At 52.8% G+C, this 17649-nt stretch overlaps 1 protein-coding gene across 1 annotated transcript in view; it reads left to right on the forward strand.

The window, feature by feature from the left end:
- Positions 1-15584, forward strand: part of JPH2 (junctophilin 2) — a 36767-nt gene extending 21183 nt beyond the window's left edge. Inside the window, exons 3-6 of the mRNA XM_026093060.2 lie at positions 5724-5842; positions 9726-10609; positions 12250-12347; positions 13073-15584. Of these exons, the coding sequence (XP_025948845.2) occupies positions 5724-5842; positions 9726-10609; positions 12250-12330 (1084 nt within the window). The 3' untranslated portion in view covers positions 12331-12347; positions 13073-15584. The remainder of the gene's footprint in view (positions 1-5723; positions 5843-9725; positions 10610-12249; positions 12348-13072) is intronic.
- Positions 15585-17649: the final 2065 nt, after the last annotated feature.

A 17649-nucleotide genomic window follows, 5' to 3' on the forward strand; every position in this document is an offset into this window, starting at 1 on the left:
AAGGCTGCCCCAAGGGTAGAGGCAACGTGAATACAAAGATGGTGCTGAAAAGAGAGAAACCAGAAAGCATGTCTGCTCTGGTCAGATGTGCTGCGGTGTGTCCTTTCCTTCTGCAATGCGAACGCAGAAATGACCATGTTAACGCTAGCAAAACCGCTTCTGCATCTTTCTTGTATCCCTGAGTACTACAAATATCTCTGCCAAGACAAATTATTCGTCTTAAATTTCTTCGGAAGAGCAAATCGCCACAAACCTGATTTTGGAAACACATTGTATTTGTTTGTGTTCCTGTGCTGCATTATTGGTGTGCTTGGAGCACAACGCGTATCGATCACTGCTGAGCAGGGCTGTGCAGTGAGAGGGACCCCTTGCAAACCGCTGGCACAGGCACGTATCCATGTCGGACATGGCAGCAGTCGTGTGTGCAGTTCTACCTGCCTTTTTGCACATGTTGCTTCCTCAGAAACCCGCGACCAGTCTGCACTGGAGAAGGAAGGACAGTGCTGGATGCATCTGTCCTTTCCTTAATATGTGCATGAGAAATAGCTTGGGCAGAGAGCTGAGCTCTTCCCCTATTTCTAGCTACAAGGTCATCTCTGCATCTGTAGGTGCCCCAGGCCCGTCTGGTATTTGCAGTATTCTCTACTAATTCCAGTCTCATTTACAGTCTAATCCAATGTGGATGTGCAAAACCACATAAACCGTCCAAAGCGACGGGCTTATGGGCTTGGCTTTGGGTCTCACCTGTTAGCGGCTGTGCTCAGCTGTGGCTTGTGTGTCCACATGGGATTTTAGTAGCAGTCAGAGGAATGATTTGGGCAGCATTTCTGGGAGACGGCCAGGAAGGACAGGAGCGGAGCTCTGTCCACACGCTAATACAAAAACAATTAGCGCATCAGAGCTGTGCCAGAGGAGCAAACGACAGGGCAGATGCGTTTAACCCTCCATCTCCCACCCGTGCGGCCGCAGCTCAAGCCCCCTGCCCGGGGAGGCAGCGGCCCCGCAGCCATCTCTGCCAACTGGCTCATCCCTCCAAAAAGCTCCCCAGAGCTGTTTTGAACTGTGCTGCCGGGGGAGCGAGTCAGGGATGAAATTAGGAAGCTTCCTGCTCCCAGCCCTTGCGGTCTCCGTTGGGGCAGGGAGCTCTGGCACTGGTTTCGAAAGGCCCCTCTGTATTCATTGTCCTCCGCTGGATGTGTTTAACGCTCATGGCTGATTTTCCAGCACTGCTGTGCAAAAAGGCTTTTGAGCCCTCTTGCTGGGTGCTGTCAAAGTCTTGGTCCTGTTGAGGTTTCACCCTTCCCTCTTCCTTCCTCAGACTTTCTCTTCTGCTTGTTTTCGCACAGGCTGTTTGCTGCTGAGGGCTGACAGCACACGTACCACTGAACGAACAAATGTGGCCCTGATTCAAGTGCTGCCTGAAAAGCTTTGAATTTATATATGTTGAATTTATATGAAAAGCTGGCATATTTCTACTTGCAAAAGCTGATTCTATTTTTTTGGAGTAGATCTTGCCTAAGAAGAAATTTTTCTTCTTATATATTCCCTGCCTAAGGTTCAAACATCACCTTACTGCTTCCCTCAGACCTGTCTGAGCCTCCTTTGTACCACGGTGCCCTGCAGCCCCGGGGCCGGGGCCGGGGAGAGGCTTCGCTGCTGCCTGCCGTGGGAGCTGGGCTCCCCCCGGGCGGCTGGTGTTGCTCTACCTCTTTTGCAGCCGAGACCGAGTTTTTCCTCTGCGGTGAGCTGCCAGGCACTGCCAGGCATGCAAATAAATACTAAATCCAGAAATGCTCTATAAAAGTTGGATGTTGCTGTTATTACGGCTGGGCCCTTTCTTGCAGGCTGTGCTTTGTCCCCGTGTGACTAACTGCTCAGCAGAGCTTTTGAGTGGCCTTGGGCAGCAGCGCAATGTCTCCGCCACCCAGACGTTCGTCACCCGGCGGCCTCTGTAATAAATGATCTAAGTGACCGTGGGACCAGAGCAGGGCGTCAGCATCGCTGCCGAGGGACGAGGCTCCGGGCCCCAAGGCAGAGGAGAGGAGGGCTCGGGGCAGCCCGCGTTGCGCCGCTGCCTCTGCCGGCAGCCCGGCACGGCCACCACGTGGGCCGCAGAGGTGCCAGATTTGACGCTGTAGCTGTGTTGATCTTAGTTCCCCCAAAACAAGGAGCTTCTGGAGGACTTTGCAACCAGTGGGACGAGAGCAGAGGTCAGGCACGTCACGCAGAGCGAGCAGACCGGGCAGTCTGGGCGGTAGCTCACGTCTGCAGAGCAGGGAGGATCCCAAAGTCGGATGCCGTTTGATTTGCAGGCCCAGCTCTGCGATGGGTGCAGGGAGCTGAGACTGGGGCCCGGCCGTGCTGCGTCTGAGGACTAGCTACCAGCCCTTCTTGCCTTGCCAGCTGGACGGTGTCTGCTCCTGCCCTGCCCTAGCACCGAGCCCGGTCCTCCTTCGCTCCCTTGGAGAGGGCGGCAGGCTCTCCGCCAGCTCCTGCCTCGCACGGGGCTGGCTCGGGAGCTGCCCCGCGGCCTCCCTGGCCCCGTGCCCGTCTCTGCCGAGGCGGCGCATCGCGGAGCCCACTGGGCTTTCGGCCACGGTGACTCACAGCCACCGGCACCTCGGCTCATCCGAGCCAGGCAGCCCACGAGGACCTGCGGCATCACTGCAGCAGCCGCAGCAGCCCCGGCCGTGGTCCCTCCTGGTGCTGCTGCCTCTTTGCCTGCGGAAGGTGGGTTACTTAAGCTCCACACAGCAGCTGGACAAGACCCACCAGCTTCTCTGGGGGAAAGGAAATCTCCAGCTACCAGACAGGGGCTTCCAGGAGATTAGTGTAGTCAGGAGCTGCCGTGTCACATCCAGCGCCCTCAGGCAGCTCCTCTGCTTTATTCCCGTCCCCGGGCAATGGGAGAGCCGGCGGGGAGCTCTCTGCACCCCGTGTTTGGTAGCGCATGGGCATGAGTCCTGCTCTGTGCCCTGCTAGTGGAGAGGGGCAGTTGCCAGCCCCATGTCAGCTCCCAGACTAAATTTTTGGAAGTCCCCTTTGGGGAAGGATCCCTCTGCTTGCAGGAGCTGCTGCTCCCCTCCCAGCAGGAGCCTGGTGGCTACTGGTCTGGGTGGGAAGTGTCCAGTATGCAAATGTTCAGCAAGTGGTCCAAAGGGAGGATTTTATCGCCATATGATGAATGTCCTATGCCGAGATGGACAGGATGGGTCTCTCCCCAGAGACCTGCCTCTATCCCCAGGGGACTTTGCTGCTTTGCCCCCTCCGGGCCGTGGCTTCCCCATCCATGAAACAGGGAGACCTTGGAAGAGCTCGTGAGGGTGTTTTGCTTGGAGGCAGGCATCGGGCAGGCCGTTCCCAGCCCGCAGGCTCATCAGGGGCTCAACACCACGTGCCAAGTCCACTCTGATTCCCCCGGCATAGTAAGCACAGAAACATCCCCCTTGGCCCCTGCCAGATTATAGTGGAATTAATCACGCTGATTATATACTACCAAAAAAGGAGGTGCTTGCTCTGATCCGAGCTGCCTCAGACCTCCTGCTTGCAAGCAGAGGCTTAAAATTGCTGTTTTCTGCCTCATCACTTAGCCTCTCTGGGTGTTTCAGGAGCTGTAATAATTTTGGATGAAAAGACCAAGAATGACAGCAATCCCAGCCAACTCGGCTTGCTGAGAAAGTGGGGAGATAATGCGCCAGCGTAGGCAGGGAGGTGAATCATGTCTCTGGCAGACCGGGATAGTGTCCCAGAGCGAGACAGGCTGAAACGGAGCAGCTCTGCTCCCGCTTCCCTGTCACAGCGCCCTGCACAGCGTTTTCGGCTCCCCATCAAGTCACACTGTTGCCAGTCCTATCAATTGGGATGGATGCCCTAAACGTAATTCTTTCCCCACACCCGGAGTTGTGTGTGTGTGTGTGTGTGTGTGTGTGTGTGTGTGTGTGTATATATATATATATATATATATATATATATATATATATCTTCTACCTTATAAGGGTTTCACAATAGCATTTCCATCACTTTTCATTGCACCTGTAAAGTATTCAGACTAAAGCTGCTCTTGTCTGCGAACTGCATTTCTCTGATGTGCAAAAGGAGGAATCCTGGTATTGTGGCTGACTTCTGTCCTCCAGGGAATTCTCATTACAGGGGCGGGAACTGCATCTTTCCTCATTTTTTGTCTTAAAACACTACCAGATACCAACCTGAATCTGAAAAAGATCTTTGGGTGTCATTTAAATAGCTCATCAGATATCAGAAGACTGCATTAAAGGTTGTAATTCATAGTGAATCGGTGTTTGGAGGCTGCTAACTGCACATCTAACTGTCCACGCAAAAATAATGCGGCTTTGAATGTGCAACCAGTGTTTGCTCCATTATGTGCAGAGCAGGAGATACTGGGAGCCTGTGGAAACATGTCGGGGAGAGCCCTGGGAAAGCAGGTCTCCACAAGCCATGGGTGGAATGACACAGCTGGGGACATGGTGCTTCGCCCTCCCGTTATTTTAAGGTGCGATTTCGCTGTTTGAAGTCAGCTTCCTCCTAGACAGCGAGCAGCTGGGCTGCAAAGTGAGCCTTGCTCTTAGCATGAAGATCACAGGGTCCCGGGCGCGAGGCATCTGAGGAATACGACAGCCGGCGCTGAATACCTCGGATAGCTGTATGGAGCAAGGAGGGCATGCTCTGCGAGCAGGGGAGCAGGCGCGGGGTGCCAGGTTGCAGTGGAGGAGATATCCATGCCTTTCCTAGCACTTCTGCAACGAGAGCGGCTCCCCAGGCAGAGTGAGGAAAGGAGCCCATGGACAAGCTGTGTTGTTTGCTGGAGAGCTGCAGGAGAGAGATTCAGGATAAAATGCATCCCTGTGGGCTGGGCAGAGGGTACACGTGTGCAGTTAAGCTGGCGCTGGCTAGATGTGACAGCTCAGGGCTGGTGGTGTTAAGCTGCTGCATCCTTGTCCCCATCACTGGCCTTGTGCTCTGAAGCCATTCTGGGTGATGGGATGGGATGGAGAAGGTCTACGAGGTGCCTGCGGTGGAGGAGGTCCTGTCCAGCTGCTGTGTCTCACCTGCAGCTTTTCTACCACACTGGCTTTCACTGCTGGGGCCACATGCCTGCGCTGGGGACAGCTCTGGAAAACACCGCGTGCCACAGGCCACCATCAAGCCTCGGTTTCTCAGGGTGTGTGCTGAAGGTTTCCCTCTGAGCAAGTGTTTCAGTGCTCAGGAGCGCGGCGGCAAGCCTGTTTGCAACCCCTGCCTTCTAGCTGCAATATCTAACACAGTCGCATTTGCAAATATACTTGCCCCATTTCCTTGCATGGCTAAGTGCAACTTTCACAGACACCAGCCTTTAGCATTTGTGCATCTTATTTGCTGAAAACGTCTTTTGCCCTCAAGTGCTGGGTTCTCAGTCCCAGCAGGCAGGATCTGCGTGCTACCTGCTCAGTCTTCGGTGTCACTCGTCAGAGCAACCTGCACGCCTTGCCGCAGCCACGCAGAGGCGCCCGGTGCCTCTGCAGCAGCAGCCGCAGTGCTCAGACCCCGGCTGGTAACTGCCTGCATCTTCGCAGTCATCCTGGGGGTTTCAGCAGCAGAGCCTCCGTCTAGTTGTGCCAGATGGACTGATTTAATTTTGTTGCTCGATGCTGACACTGTAGCCTGTGCTCAAGCCAGGCTGATGTCAGCTGGGACGGTACTGACTGTCGCCCCTGTTGTCTCTGCAGGACAACTCACGCCAAAGCCAAGGCTGAAGGGTCCGAGCAGGCAGCCCAGGCAGCTAACAACGAGTCAGGCATAGCCAGGATGATGGCCAGGGAGCTCTCTCCAGACTTCTACCAGCCAGGTAAGATTACAATCATGTAGGAGGGCTTTCTCAGTTTCCTCAGGGAATCTGTTCAAATGTTTCCCCTGCTTTATATCTCAACGGTTTTCCCTCCTGTCTATCCTAAATCTGCTCTCCTGCAAGCTCAGCCAATGCCCCTGCACATGGAGTATAAATGATTGCTGTCCTCCTTACACCAACGTTTTACCTCTTGGAATATGTCAACATGTCCTGGAGGAAAACCCCACAGTCCCTCGACCTCTCCCTGTGTTTCCCATACTTTTTACCCATCGCAGCTGACTCCAGGTCCTCTCTGATCTGTGCATGGTAAAGTCTGCCCCTGACCTGGCCAGCCAGGTCTGGCTGAAGCCTTCCCAGCGCCAGGCAGGCAGAGCTGTGAGCTCAGGTCTTATCTGCAGCTCTCCTGCTGACACGTCCCACGAGCAGACGTGGCTTTTTCTTGGAACAGCTTTGCGCAGCTGACTCATATTCCTTATCCTGTGGGGCTCCGCGCTGTGCCAGGGTATGATCAGACTGAGCTAATTAGTGCCTTTAATAGCCTATAAGAAAGTTGCTCATGCAAAATACTATTTTTCTGAGTTCCTATTTGTTCAGTAGCATCACTGGTAATTATTTGACTGGGAAAACACTTGTGAGGTTCCTTCTGTGATATCAAGCACTGGGCTTTAGCAGATAGGAAGTGTAATATTAGAAGCAGTATTATGAATTGCCTTTCTCTAGGTCTAGCTAGCTGGAGATGTGTTCTTCCTGGAAAGTTATCTTTCCAGAGAGGGAAAGTAGGAATAGAGCAGAAAACAGGGTTCCAGATGCCTACATCTGTGTCCTGTCCTTCTTATTATCTGGTTTTGTTACCTGGAACAACTGCCCCGGGGCTGCCAAGGCAGGATCACAACGGACCATAGGGCGATACGTTAGCCAGTGGTGAAACTGGGAGCAGGATCCCACCACTGTGTTTCCCACTCACCAAAACTTGTTGCTTACTCCTGCCTTGATTTCAGTGCCTCCAGGTCTCTGGTGCTAACAGGGCACCCAACGGGAAAGAGGAATGGCTTATTCCCAGCACTCAGCCTGGACAGAGTCATGCTTACAGATTTGCCCAAATTCCCTGCGCTCCTGCCGCATCCCGGGCTCTCACGGTTTGGGAGACGTTGCCCTGGAGGCTTGCCCACGTCTCCCCAAAGCACAGCGAGTTCTGCTGGCTGTAAGCTGGGAATCACCGCAGAGCCTTGGCACATGTGTGAGCCAGTGTGTGACACTTTGCTTAACAATAGCTAACGTCATTTGATCCTAACATAAGCCCCTCAGCTGTCACTCACAGCTCCACGTTCACCCTTTGCATTCTGAGGTATTTATAGCACAGAGGCAAAGGAAACTGGAATTCTTGATGGGAGGCTTTTGACATATAGCTAGATTATTTTTTCCACCCATGGCAATTCAATGAGACAATTGAAATGGTCTTTGCAAAATGCCTGGACCAGCCTGTCTTCGGCTCTTTGCTGCTCAGGTGCCTGAATGCTCTCCATGTTTTTGTGTATAGCTTCACTCAAGTCCTGGCCTCCTTCAATGGACATGTAACCGGCTGGTGCACACATTTTTCTCCTATGATTCTTTTTAACCTCAAAATTTACAGTGTGATCAGAGCTCAACAAAGAGAAATGTGTCTTGCTGGAAGGCTGCATCATCCATGAAAAAATACAATAATCCACCTTGGATGTCGCTAGGACTCAGGTGGCAGCTGGTCTTACAGCCAGGAGAGCCTGATGGCGTTGGGCAGATAAATTCCACCAGCTCTCCCCATGTTTGGTGTAGGACAAGCCCTGCTCAGCAGGCTTCAGCTCTTTAATAGGCATTTATTTAGCCCTGGGTTTCATTTAGGATATCAGCTGTAACAATTTAGGCAGGAGTGACATAAGCCAAAGTCCTCACTGAAATGTCGTGCTTGGAGGTGGAGGTGGCAGTGCTCAGGGTGGGGAGGAGAAGAGGATCAGGGCTGTGCAGTGCCCTCCAGGAAAGTATTTTTTTTCTGGTGTGAATTATTTAGGAGGAGAAGAAAGCACCAGCTGATAGCAAGGAGCCAGGAGCTGCAGGCAGCCTATTTTGAGGAGACTGAACAACTGTTGAAATGGCTTCCAAATAATCTACTTGCAGCCAGAAATAAATGGCCCTGAATGGGTTGCCTCCTGATTGACGGGAGCGTGCAGGCAGGGGAGAGCAGCTAAAATAAATCTCCTGCTTCTTCCCACTGCCGCTCAAAGGGGAGGTAGTGCCCATTAGCAGCATGCAAATCACACCATTGATTTATTAGAGGGAACGAAGCACCCATATCCAATTTCCAGACCCAACTCAAGTCTTTGCTGGTCCTAGGGAGAACAGAGAGGTGGGAGGTAGATGCCAGGCCACAGGGACAGCATGGTCCAGGGTCTGCACTGCTCAGGAGCACAGACCAAGCCCCATGCCTCCGCTCTCCCCAGCACTGCTTGGGCTCAGCAGAATGAGGCCAAAGCCATTTTCGAAAGCTGGTTCTTTTCTTTCAGACATGCTGCTCTGCAATTCCACATTGCCCCTAAGGAGCCCACGATCGTCCCTCATTGCTGTTGTTTGTTACGTCCATTGCAGGACATGCAGGGCCCTCATCCCAGTGTGGGTCCCCCTGCACAGGGCACTGCATGCAGTTGTTTTTCAGCAGGATTTGCCCAGTCATTCTGGTGGATTTTGCTCCCAACCAGCCTCGGGGAGCGGGCCATCTTCAGCACCAGGCTCTGGCTGACTTCCCTGGCCCCATCTGGGCTGTAATTTGCTTTGCAGACATGGCCCAGGGTTAACAAGAAGAAAAGGTTTAATGATAGACAGGTGAATAATTGAGGCAATGGCAAACATTGCTAAGAGCTGCTAGGAGCGTGTGAGATGAGGACAGGATGAAACCTGAAGCCCTGCATCATTTTGTGTGATGGTGCCAGGTGATTTTGCTGCTGTTGCAGGGGATGTCCAAGCCGTGAGTGCCAGGATCAGCACGGAGAGGAGGTCTGTGAAATGCCCATGCTCTCGCGGCCAGCCCTGCATTTCCCACAGGGAGGAATGAAGGACAGATTTTCTAGCAGAGGTGTCTGTAGAGAGGAAGACACCCAAATCACCATTTTCTCCTCACTATGGGAAAGGGCAGCCACACTATTAGACACCAAAGAAGCCACATGGAACAGTTTCCCAGCCATAAAAAAGCTTAGGTGGGAGCTTGATCCTCTTTAGGCCCAGGATAATCCATCTATGCAACTCAAAGCCACAAAAAATGGGGCTGCAGATTTTCACTGTTTCTTTATTTTCATCTGGAGCTCCTGCCTGCTTTCCCTCTGCTCTTCCTATGGAGGACGGCACGAGCAGGGCGTCCTCACCTCCGGCCAGTAATGTGCGAAATCCCTTCTGAAAACACACTCTGGTTTGGGATATACAGCAGAAAGTCCATCCTCGCTCCAGTCACTTGGGAGTCAGTCACATCCTTTGATCTGGCCCCAAAGGAGAAGTATGCAGAATGAGTTTGCAGCTATAAAAACGAGGTGTGAGACACTCGCATTCGTTTCTGAAGAAGGGGGGCATGTCCAGGCTGGAACAGGCAGGTGAAAGTGAAGTAACTGGATAAAGTGGAGTCGGGGGGAGGAGGGGGTATTTTGTCCTCTACCAAATGCCGACACGCTCACCGCAGCAGAGGGAATTGGGGGACCAGACCCGTCTGGCACTTGCTCGTACCACAGGATCCACCAGCTCCTGTCCCATTCTGTAGCCTCTCCGTGGGGCCGGGATGGGAGCAGCACACTCTTGCCCCAAACCCGGCAGGTCTGGGGGCTGAGCCGACACATTGGCCCCCGCTGAGCATCTCTCTTTCCCCTCCCAGGCCCCGAGTACCAGAAGAGGAAGCTGCTGCAGGAGATCATGGAGAACACGGAGCACACCATCAACATGGAGGAGGAACCCCCCCGGCCAGAGGGCGCCCCGCCGCCCCCCACGCCCCCCGACAGCCCCCAGCTCCATGAGAAGGACGCGGCGCGCCGCCGGGCCAGCCCAGCGCCCAGCCCCGCGGCCACCCCGCCGGAGGCCAAGCGGACGAAGCCCAGCGCCCCCAAGGACGGCTTCCTCCGCCCCGGCGGCTGGGACGAGGAGCACGGCGGCGAGGGCAGCCGGGCCGGCACGCCAGCCGACGCGGCCCTGGCCCCGGCCCCAGGGGGGAAGGCGGCGGGCGAGAGCCGTCCCCCCTCACAGGGCTCAGGGCGGCCCAGCAGTGCTCGGCCGCCCGCCGAGCAGATGGAGATCAAACCCCTGCAGCGCATGGCGCGCGAGCCCGACGTCGAGCTCTACAAGGGCTACCACAGCTACGCCGTGCGGACCTCCCCGGTCTCCCCGCCCGCGGACTATGAGGACGAGCCCTTCCCCGAGCCCAAACCCCCCTCCAAGTCCGTCTCCCTGGAGCCCAGAGCCGAGGCGGAGGCCGCAGGGGACGCCCGGCGGCGCGGGGGGACGCCCACCGCCGCCACCACCCACGAGGAGAAGCCTGTGCCCAAAACGGAGGCCAAGCAGGAGCAGGCCCGGCCCGAGCCCCACCACAAGGAGCTGAGGCAGCGCCGCAGCCCCGAGCGCAGGCCCCCAGCGAAGGCCGAAGCCGTGGCTGAGAGAAAGACTGAGACCAAGGCGCTGGTGAAGGCCGAGCCAAAGGGGGTGGCGAGAAGGGGGCCCCCCTCAGCTGCTGCAGCGGTGGCCCCGGAGGCGGAGGAGTGCGAAGAGGTGACGCCGTGGGGCAGCCACCCGGCCTTGGGGGACGTGGCCTGGCTGGCGGTGGCAGCACGGGGCCACAGCGGGGTCGGGTCCCATGCTGCCCTGGTCAGCGCCTGGGGACATGGGGCAGCCTTTCTGCAGGGCGGGCTCGCGGTTTGGCCCCTAGGGAGGCATCTCTGCAGTGTCCCAGGTCCTTTCTCGGTTTAAGAGGGAAATCGCTTTTTTTTCCCCTCCCCTCTCTCCCCACTGATCACCCTCCCAGCACAGGCAAGAGGGGGGACAAGGAGCTTTTGTCCCTTGCCGACGGTTTGCGCCCGGCACCCCTGGGCAGTGCGCTGCCCTCCCCCAAGGTCCCAGGCGCTGAGGGCCACCAGGGCTCCCCTCGCGCTCTGGTGAGCACCAGGGCGGCAGTGTGATCCGAGCCGGAGAGGCTTCCAGGGGCTCTTTTTGGCTCCTAAAGCCTTTTGGAGGACTTCTTTCTCCCATCCTCTCCCAGCCGGCCATGCCCCTGCCACCCAGGGAAACGGTGTGACAACTTCCGAAGAAACATCCCCGCTCTTGCCAGGCAGTCCTGCCATGGCTTTGGGGCTCAATCCCTCGCCTCACCTAGCAGGAAAGGGAAATCGTTTTCCTCTGGCCCTCGGGCAGCGTGAGAACATCAAGCAATGTCACACAACCACAGAAAACCTCCGTCTCCACTAAAACACAGCTTTCCGCTTCTCCAGCTGTTTTTTCACCTTCCTTCCTGTGCTGGGAGAGACGTAACTGTGTTTCCCTTGAGACACATCCCCTATACGATACAACAGGGGAACCCTGCCTCTGCTGGCAGCAAGCCGACGTAGGGCCGGGATGCTCCCTGCTTTGCGCTTCGTGCTCCCGCAGCCCTCCCAGAGCCCGGCTCGGCCGGACGCGAGCGGGGACGAAGCCCTCGTGTCGGCGGATGGGAAACGTTGGTGCTACATCAACGTGCAGCCGTGGGGAAGCAAAGGGAGCTCCAGGCTGGGTCGCAGAGCTCGGTCAAGAGACTGAAAAGTTGGCACCCTATTAGCTCCAGACTGAGCTTTCTGGGGTCCTCGGGGATTTCAGAAATACGCTAGTCAACTTTTCCCACGCTGCTCAGTCTGGAGAATCGCTTGAAATCTGGGGAGGACATTTAAAGGACAGTTCATCCAGTCCTCCCTGTGTCCTTTGCAGTGAGGACTTCCCTGGTGGGGGCAATGAGGTAAATCTGGAATTTCAAAATTTGAGGAAAAGAGACATCTTATGATAAATTTGTCACACTTTTCTTCCATTCCCTCCCATTTTCCAACCAGTATAGATCTGAAAAGTTTGGGGGAAAATGTAGGACAGAAAAAAAAAGCTGCTTTTTTTACCTTCTACTCTTTTGCAATAGGAGAACCTTATGAGCCGAATCGTGGTATCAGATCACAGGTTGATTTCCCAGGCTTAAAAAATAATCACTGTAATTCATTTTGCTGTTATCAAATACACCTGTAAAGCCTTACACTTTATTAGCCTGCTGCTTCTCATTTTGCAGTCTTATCTTGCAGTCCATTTAGATGTGACTTTAGAAAAGCACTGCTTGGAAATAGTTTGGTTGGAAATCAGAAAAATTGTGTATAATACTTTGTTTTGGCTTTTTCCTTCAGGGACCTAACACAATCGTGATCTGCATGGTCATCTTATTGAACATTGGTCTGGCCATCTTATTTGTACATTTTTTGACATGATGTGCCCCTCAGACAAGGTAAGAAGAGCAAACACAACTAAATGAGATTTTATCCCCAATTTGAGGGCTTCTGTAGACTTCACTGTGGGCATTTTACGGTTGACTAGCTCTACGGACAATGCAAATCATTCACTGATGGATGCACTGATGATGAAAATGCAGCGGCATTTATTCAGTAGGTGCTACTTCTCTGTTTTGGTTGTAATTTTCCTGCATATGCATTGAGATTCTCAGCTATCCCTTGTCTGTTCCAAGAGTGATTTGTGGAGTAACTTCAGTGTACCTGACCGTTGGTCCTCACACTGGACCATGATACAAGAGGCTCCTCCCAAGCTCCTGTCGGGGTACCGAGCTGCCTTCCCCTGGGGAATAAAACTACTCAGTTAGACACTGCTTTCTTAAGTCTAATTAATCCGTGTTCAGACTGCATGGATGAAAGCCGTGGGGGAAATGAATTGAAGGCCTTTGTTGCTCTTGACTTCCATCAGCAGCAAATCTCAGTGGTCAACTTAGTTTAAATGTGCCAACCATTTGTTAAATATTTTCTGCAAGGGTCTGATTTCAGATTCCATTTGAATCTGTCCACAGATATCCTGTGGTACGCAAAGGACAGTGTTGAGCAGCCTGCCCCATGCAGAGCGGGGTGCCCTCCTCTCCCAGCACACTCTGGTAGCCAGGGATGGTTACGTGGCCATTGTGTTTCGCTCCCTCTTGACTTTTCCATTCATCTGTGTCTGGAACAGGCATTGCTGCTGATGGAGACCACAGACCTTGCAGGGATTAAACTCTCAGCCACCTGGAAACATCTAGGAGGAGGGCTTGAGATCCCAAGGTTGCACTGCAAACATGAACCTTAAACGAAATCTCCTGAAGATCTGTTCAGCCTCCCTGCTCCCAGTCTGTGGCTGGCCTCTGCAGTCTACCAAGAAAAAGCCAGGATTTCTGCAACTCAGCCTCCTTCTCTTATTTGTATGAAATAGCAGTTGCCTTAAATTGTTCTCACCAAAGCCAGCAACTGTCCTACCATGCCAGGGATGAGGGATTTATCTATAGCTGTAGGAAAGTGAGTGAGAAGGTCTCATCCATGCACACTCAGATGTGTTTTTTTAACTCCCTTGGTTGACTCAGTGTCAGAGATTTCCCAAAGAAAATCATCCATGTCCTGGAGATGAAGCAATACACAGCAACCAAAATGACTTGTGAGAGCCACACGACATCTGGGAATGGACAGCGCAGCTTTGCGCGCTCGGAAGTCCCCCAAAGGGCCGAACAAAAAGCCTTTCCTCTTCCCCGTCGTCTGGAATTGTTTTCTGTGTGTAGAGGACTGAGGGGGGAGCAAGTGAAGTTGGACTTGTTGAAGTGTAAGCAGACTCCAGCCGGATCCCCCGATGTGGCTGCGGAGGAGCCACAGGCGGGGGCTGCGCCGTGCGGGCTCACGGGACTGGTGAAGCCAGGGCTGCCCACGCGAGCGGGGAGTGCTGAAGGGAGACGGGACCCCGCAGGAGCCAGGCACCCTCCCAGCTCCCTCTTGCCACCACCAACTGTCCTTGCAGGAGCATCTTGCCGCAGGTTACATCAAACTGTAATTGGAAAGGAAATGGATGTGCTGAATTTGCCCCTTCTCCCCTTTTTCTATGAAAATGGTGCGAGTTATAATTAAAAGGAGGTGGCTCACAGAAAAGCAGCCCACACACCCACAGGTTCCTCCCCGTCGAAGCCCCGGGCGCAGTTTCACCAAGGCAGTGAGCTGACTTTGCAGCCAGGGGATGTGGGGTTACCGTTGTGGGAGTGGTTAGGTTATTCCTGAAAGCAAAAAGGTGCAGAAACCTGAGTGTATTTGGGTGTTGGGCTGAAAAGTATGTAGCAGCCAGACTTTGATCAGTGGTCGAGTATGGAGGGGAAATTCTGGCTGCTGTTCTTGCGTGTGAGACTTAGAGGCCTTGGCAATATGCACTGACCCTTCCCAGGAACTGTGACAGAGAGCGACATTTGAAGGGAGATGTTTCCACCCTGATCTGCTCTGATCCTCAGCAGTGCGAGCTTAGAAAATCAGCACAGATGAAGTTACAGTTTAGTGTAAGGCTGAGCGCTTGGACATGTTTCTTTCTTCTTAAAAGCAATATGTATTTTATATCTCTTTTTAAGGTAATCGGAAATGTTATTTATAGTCAGTTGTGCACCTCTGTGTATCCTGAAGTCCCACAGCACAGGACTGGCTGAGAAAATCTGAGGGACTGTAAACAGTGGGGAAATGATGGATAAGGAAAAACCAGATGCCCAGTCTGCTCCAAATGCCAATCTGAAAGGATTTCAAAGATGGTGTGGCAGACAGGCAGCGGTTTACACTGCCTGGAGACACAGGGCAAAACCTGCCTAATTTATTTCCTCTAATTATGCCATAAGAGAGTGAGAATAATTCAGTACTTTTCTTTGTGAACCACATTTATTTTTTAACCTTATTTAGCTCAGGAATGTTGCTGCAGTCGCAAATACATGGTGTTAGCTGTGGGAGAAGTGAATTCAATCCCTTTCCAAAAGCCATGCGGCTGTACCAGTCCTGAAAAAGCTGTGCAGCATCATCTACACTTCCACAGAGCATCATTTAGTAGCAGTTTGCTGCTTTCTTTTTCTTTTCTTAGATATAAATGTATTGCAAACCCCAGGCTCTATTGCCTTTGATGCTTTACCCCTGTTTGCTGGCACATACTTGCCAGCTCTGCAGTTTTGATATGCTAACTGCTTTCATTAATTACCAATACAATTTCTGTTGAGAGACCTGAGGGGCCTTTATTTAACACTAAGCACAAAAATGGATATTTTTCAACAATGCTAAGGCAATTCCCCCCTCCCACCCCAGTTTTGTATGCATGTGATGTGCACTCGGTTATGTGCTTTCCTCCTAGGAACATTCTGAGAAAAGTAGGTAGATTTGCTTTTATGTGACGTATAAATATATCCATATTGCACTGAGATATGGATGTATAAAAATAAATATATAGCCCCTTAGGGATTTTGTTTTCTTAGATGCAGAATAACAAATTTACCTCAAACTGCATGCTTTCAAAACTGACTAGGATATGGTGTTAAACTTTTCAGGTCTTACAAAGATGCAGATACATTTCACTGTTCACAAAAAATACCTTCATCACAGATTTTGCAAGCCGTTTACTACAATCTGTATAATACTGTCCAGAGTTTTCTGTCGGTTGTTCTGCTGGATTACGTGCAATAATAAACAGTTATCTGCGCACTGTATTAAGGTGGACCTTTGCCAGAGGATCTCAAGGTTTCTTTCTGCATCAACACACTGACTGCAGTCTTAGAGGAGAGCTCACAAGTGTGTGGCCCAGGATCTGACAGGTGGGATCTGGTTCATTTTTATATTTTTCCTAATATCTAGTCTAATCTGCTTTTTTGTTAATAGAGGGGTGCTTTTCAAAGAGAATTGTTTTCAGTTCTGGCTTTTTAAAAGTTTGGTGCCAGATGTTTGCAGACAAGTGCAGAAATCCCACTGTGCTTTCTGAGCAGCCCCTGTGCACTGCACAACACGAGCCCAGCGCAAGCCAGCACTGACGCAGAAACCCTTGCAATAAATACCAAGCAGGCGCCAGTATACAGAGCCTCTCTCATAAATAACCTGTGGTGCATGTGTGTGGCAGAGGAGAAGAGGGCCTAAGGAGGGAGATATTTTAATTGCAAGACCTGTTGTGCGAGGGTAGCTCGAGTGCAGGATAGGCTGGCCACGTCGCTCTGGCGGCCCCTGGACCCTATCCCTTCCTCCGCTCCCTGGAGATGTCACTGATGCACCCAGAGGTCTTCCAGCTCTCCAGGGCTACAAGGAAAAGCAATAGGACATGATGCCCCTCGAGATCGAGAGGTATCAGTGCGTACCGAGAGGCATCGCTAGCTATGGATGTCATGCTCCAGCAATATGTATGGAAATCAATACTCATCAAGGCCCATCGGTATCAAAAATGGTCGCTAGTCAGTGGTGCCTGTCGAGAGCAACATCAGCCCCAGACCAAAAGCTATGCACACCTGTCCAGAATGAGCACTATTGGGGCCTATCGATAGGTCTGGAATTCCACAGGCATCGATGCCACGTGATACTGAGAGGGATCCATGTTGATACCCTTCGATGCTTACCAAGAGCAACGTTGGCCCCAGACCAGAAGCCAGAGATGCCTGTCGAGGGCGAGACATAGCGATGGCTATCAGCAGGGATTGATATCGGCAGTTACCGATCCCTCCCCTCCCTATCGTAGCAAGGTACGGAAAACGACAGGATGCAATGCCTCTCAAGATCGAGAGGTATCCATGTGTACTGAGGCATCACTAGCTATGGATGTCATGCCCTCACGAAATGCATGGAAATCAAAACTCATCAAGGCCCATCGGTATCAAAAACAGTCAATGTCGAGAGTCAGCGATGCCCCAATACTGTCATCTCTGCTTGGAAGAGGCCTGTAGTAGGAACTGTTATGATTAGTTTGTTTTATTACTATTTCACTGTTTATAGCAGTAAAATTCATGCTTTTCCTTTCGTCCCATCCTTTCAATCTGCTTCAGCTTTTCACACTGAAATGTGATGAAAATACCAAAATGAAATACCAAAATTTGCATGTCGCGAGGGGCAGCAGCCCCACTGAGTTTTCCTCCCCAATTCTCCTCAGCTGTATAGCCTGGGCCAGGCCACCAGCACCTGCCCTGGTGGGACACTGGGGACAAGGCCCCCGAGATGGCCCCGCAGGAACATCGCAGTACAGGGGCAGCGCTGCAGCTGCAGCCGGGGGACACTGCTCCTGGCGAGGCTGGGGTCACACTGGGCATCGCTGCCTGCTCCCCCAGCACCGGCTAATCCTCCTGGGAGTAATTCTGTCTCTCTCTGCCTTAAATCTGTGTTGTGCACTGAATTCCAGGCTTTGGGCCGCGGGATGAGTATCCTGGTGGGGCCAAAGCAGCTGGTGCAGTCTCCTGGCAAACCTGCCCCATCAGGGCAAAACCGTGTCCTCTGATGGTGCTGGAGCCGTGGTGGACCTCCATGCAACCACCCACATGCAACCTCCCATTGCCTCCTGCCAGGGAGAGAGTCCTCTGCCTCAGCCCCTTGAATTTTTTAGTGACTTGCCCAATGGACAGGAAAGGCAGCCGTAAGGAACAAGAAAACAGCAGCCAGGGGAAGAGGGGGCTTACGGGGGAGGAAAGGAGAGCGCTGATGAGCGCCAGGGCTGCTCAGGTCCGGGGGACAGAGGAGTCCAGAATAGCTGAAACCTTCAATCCCTTTTCTATTTCTGGAGCGCCTCACATGAATGCAGCCCGG

The sequence above is a fragment of the Dromaius novaehollandiae genome, chromosome 16 (genome assembly GCF_036370855.1).
Source record: "Dromaius novaehollandiae isolate bDroNov1 chromosome 16, bDroNov1.hap1, whole genome shotgun sequence".
Classification (NCBI taxonomy): domain Eukaryota; kingdom Metazoa; phylum Chordata; class Aves; order Casuariiformes; family Dromaiidae; genus Dromaius; species Dromaius novaehollandiae.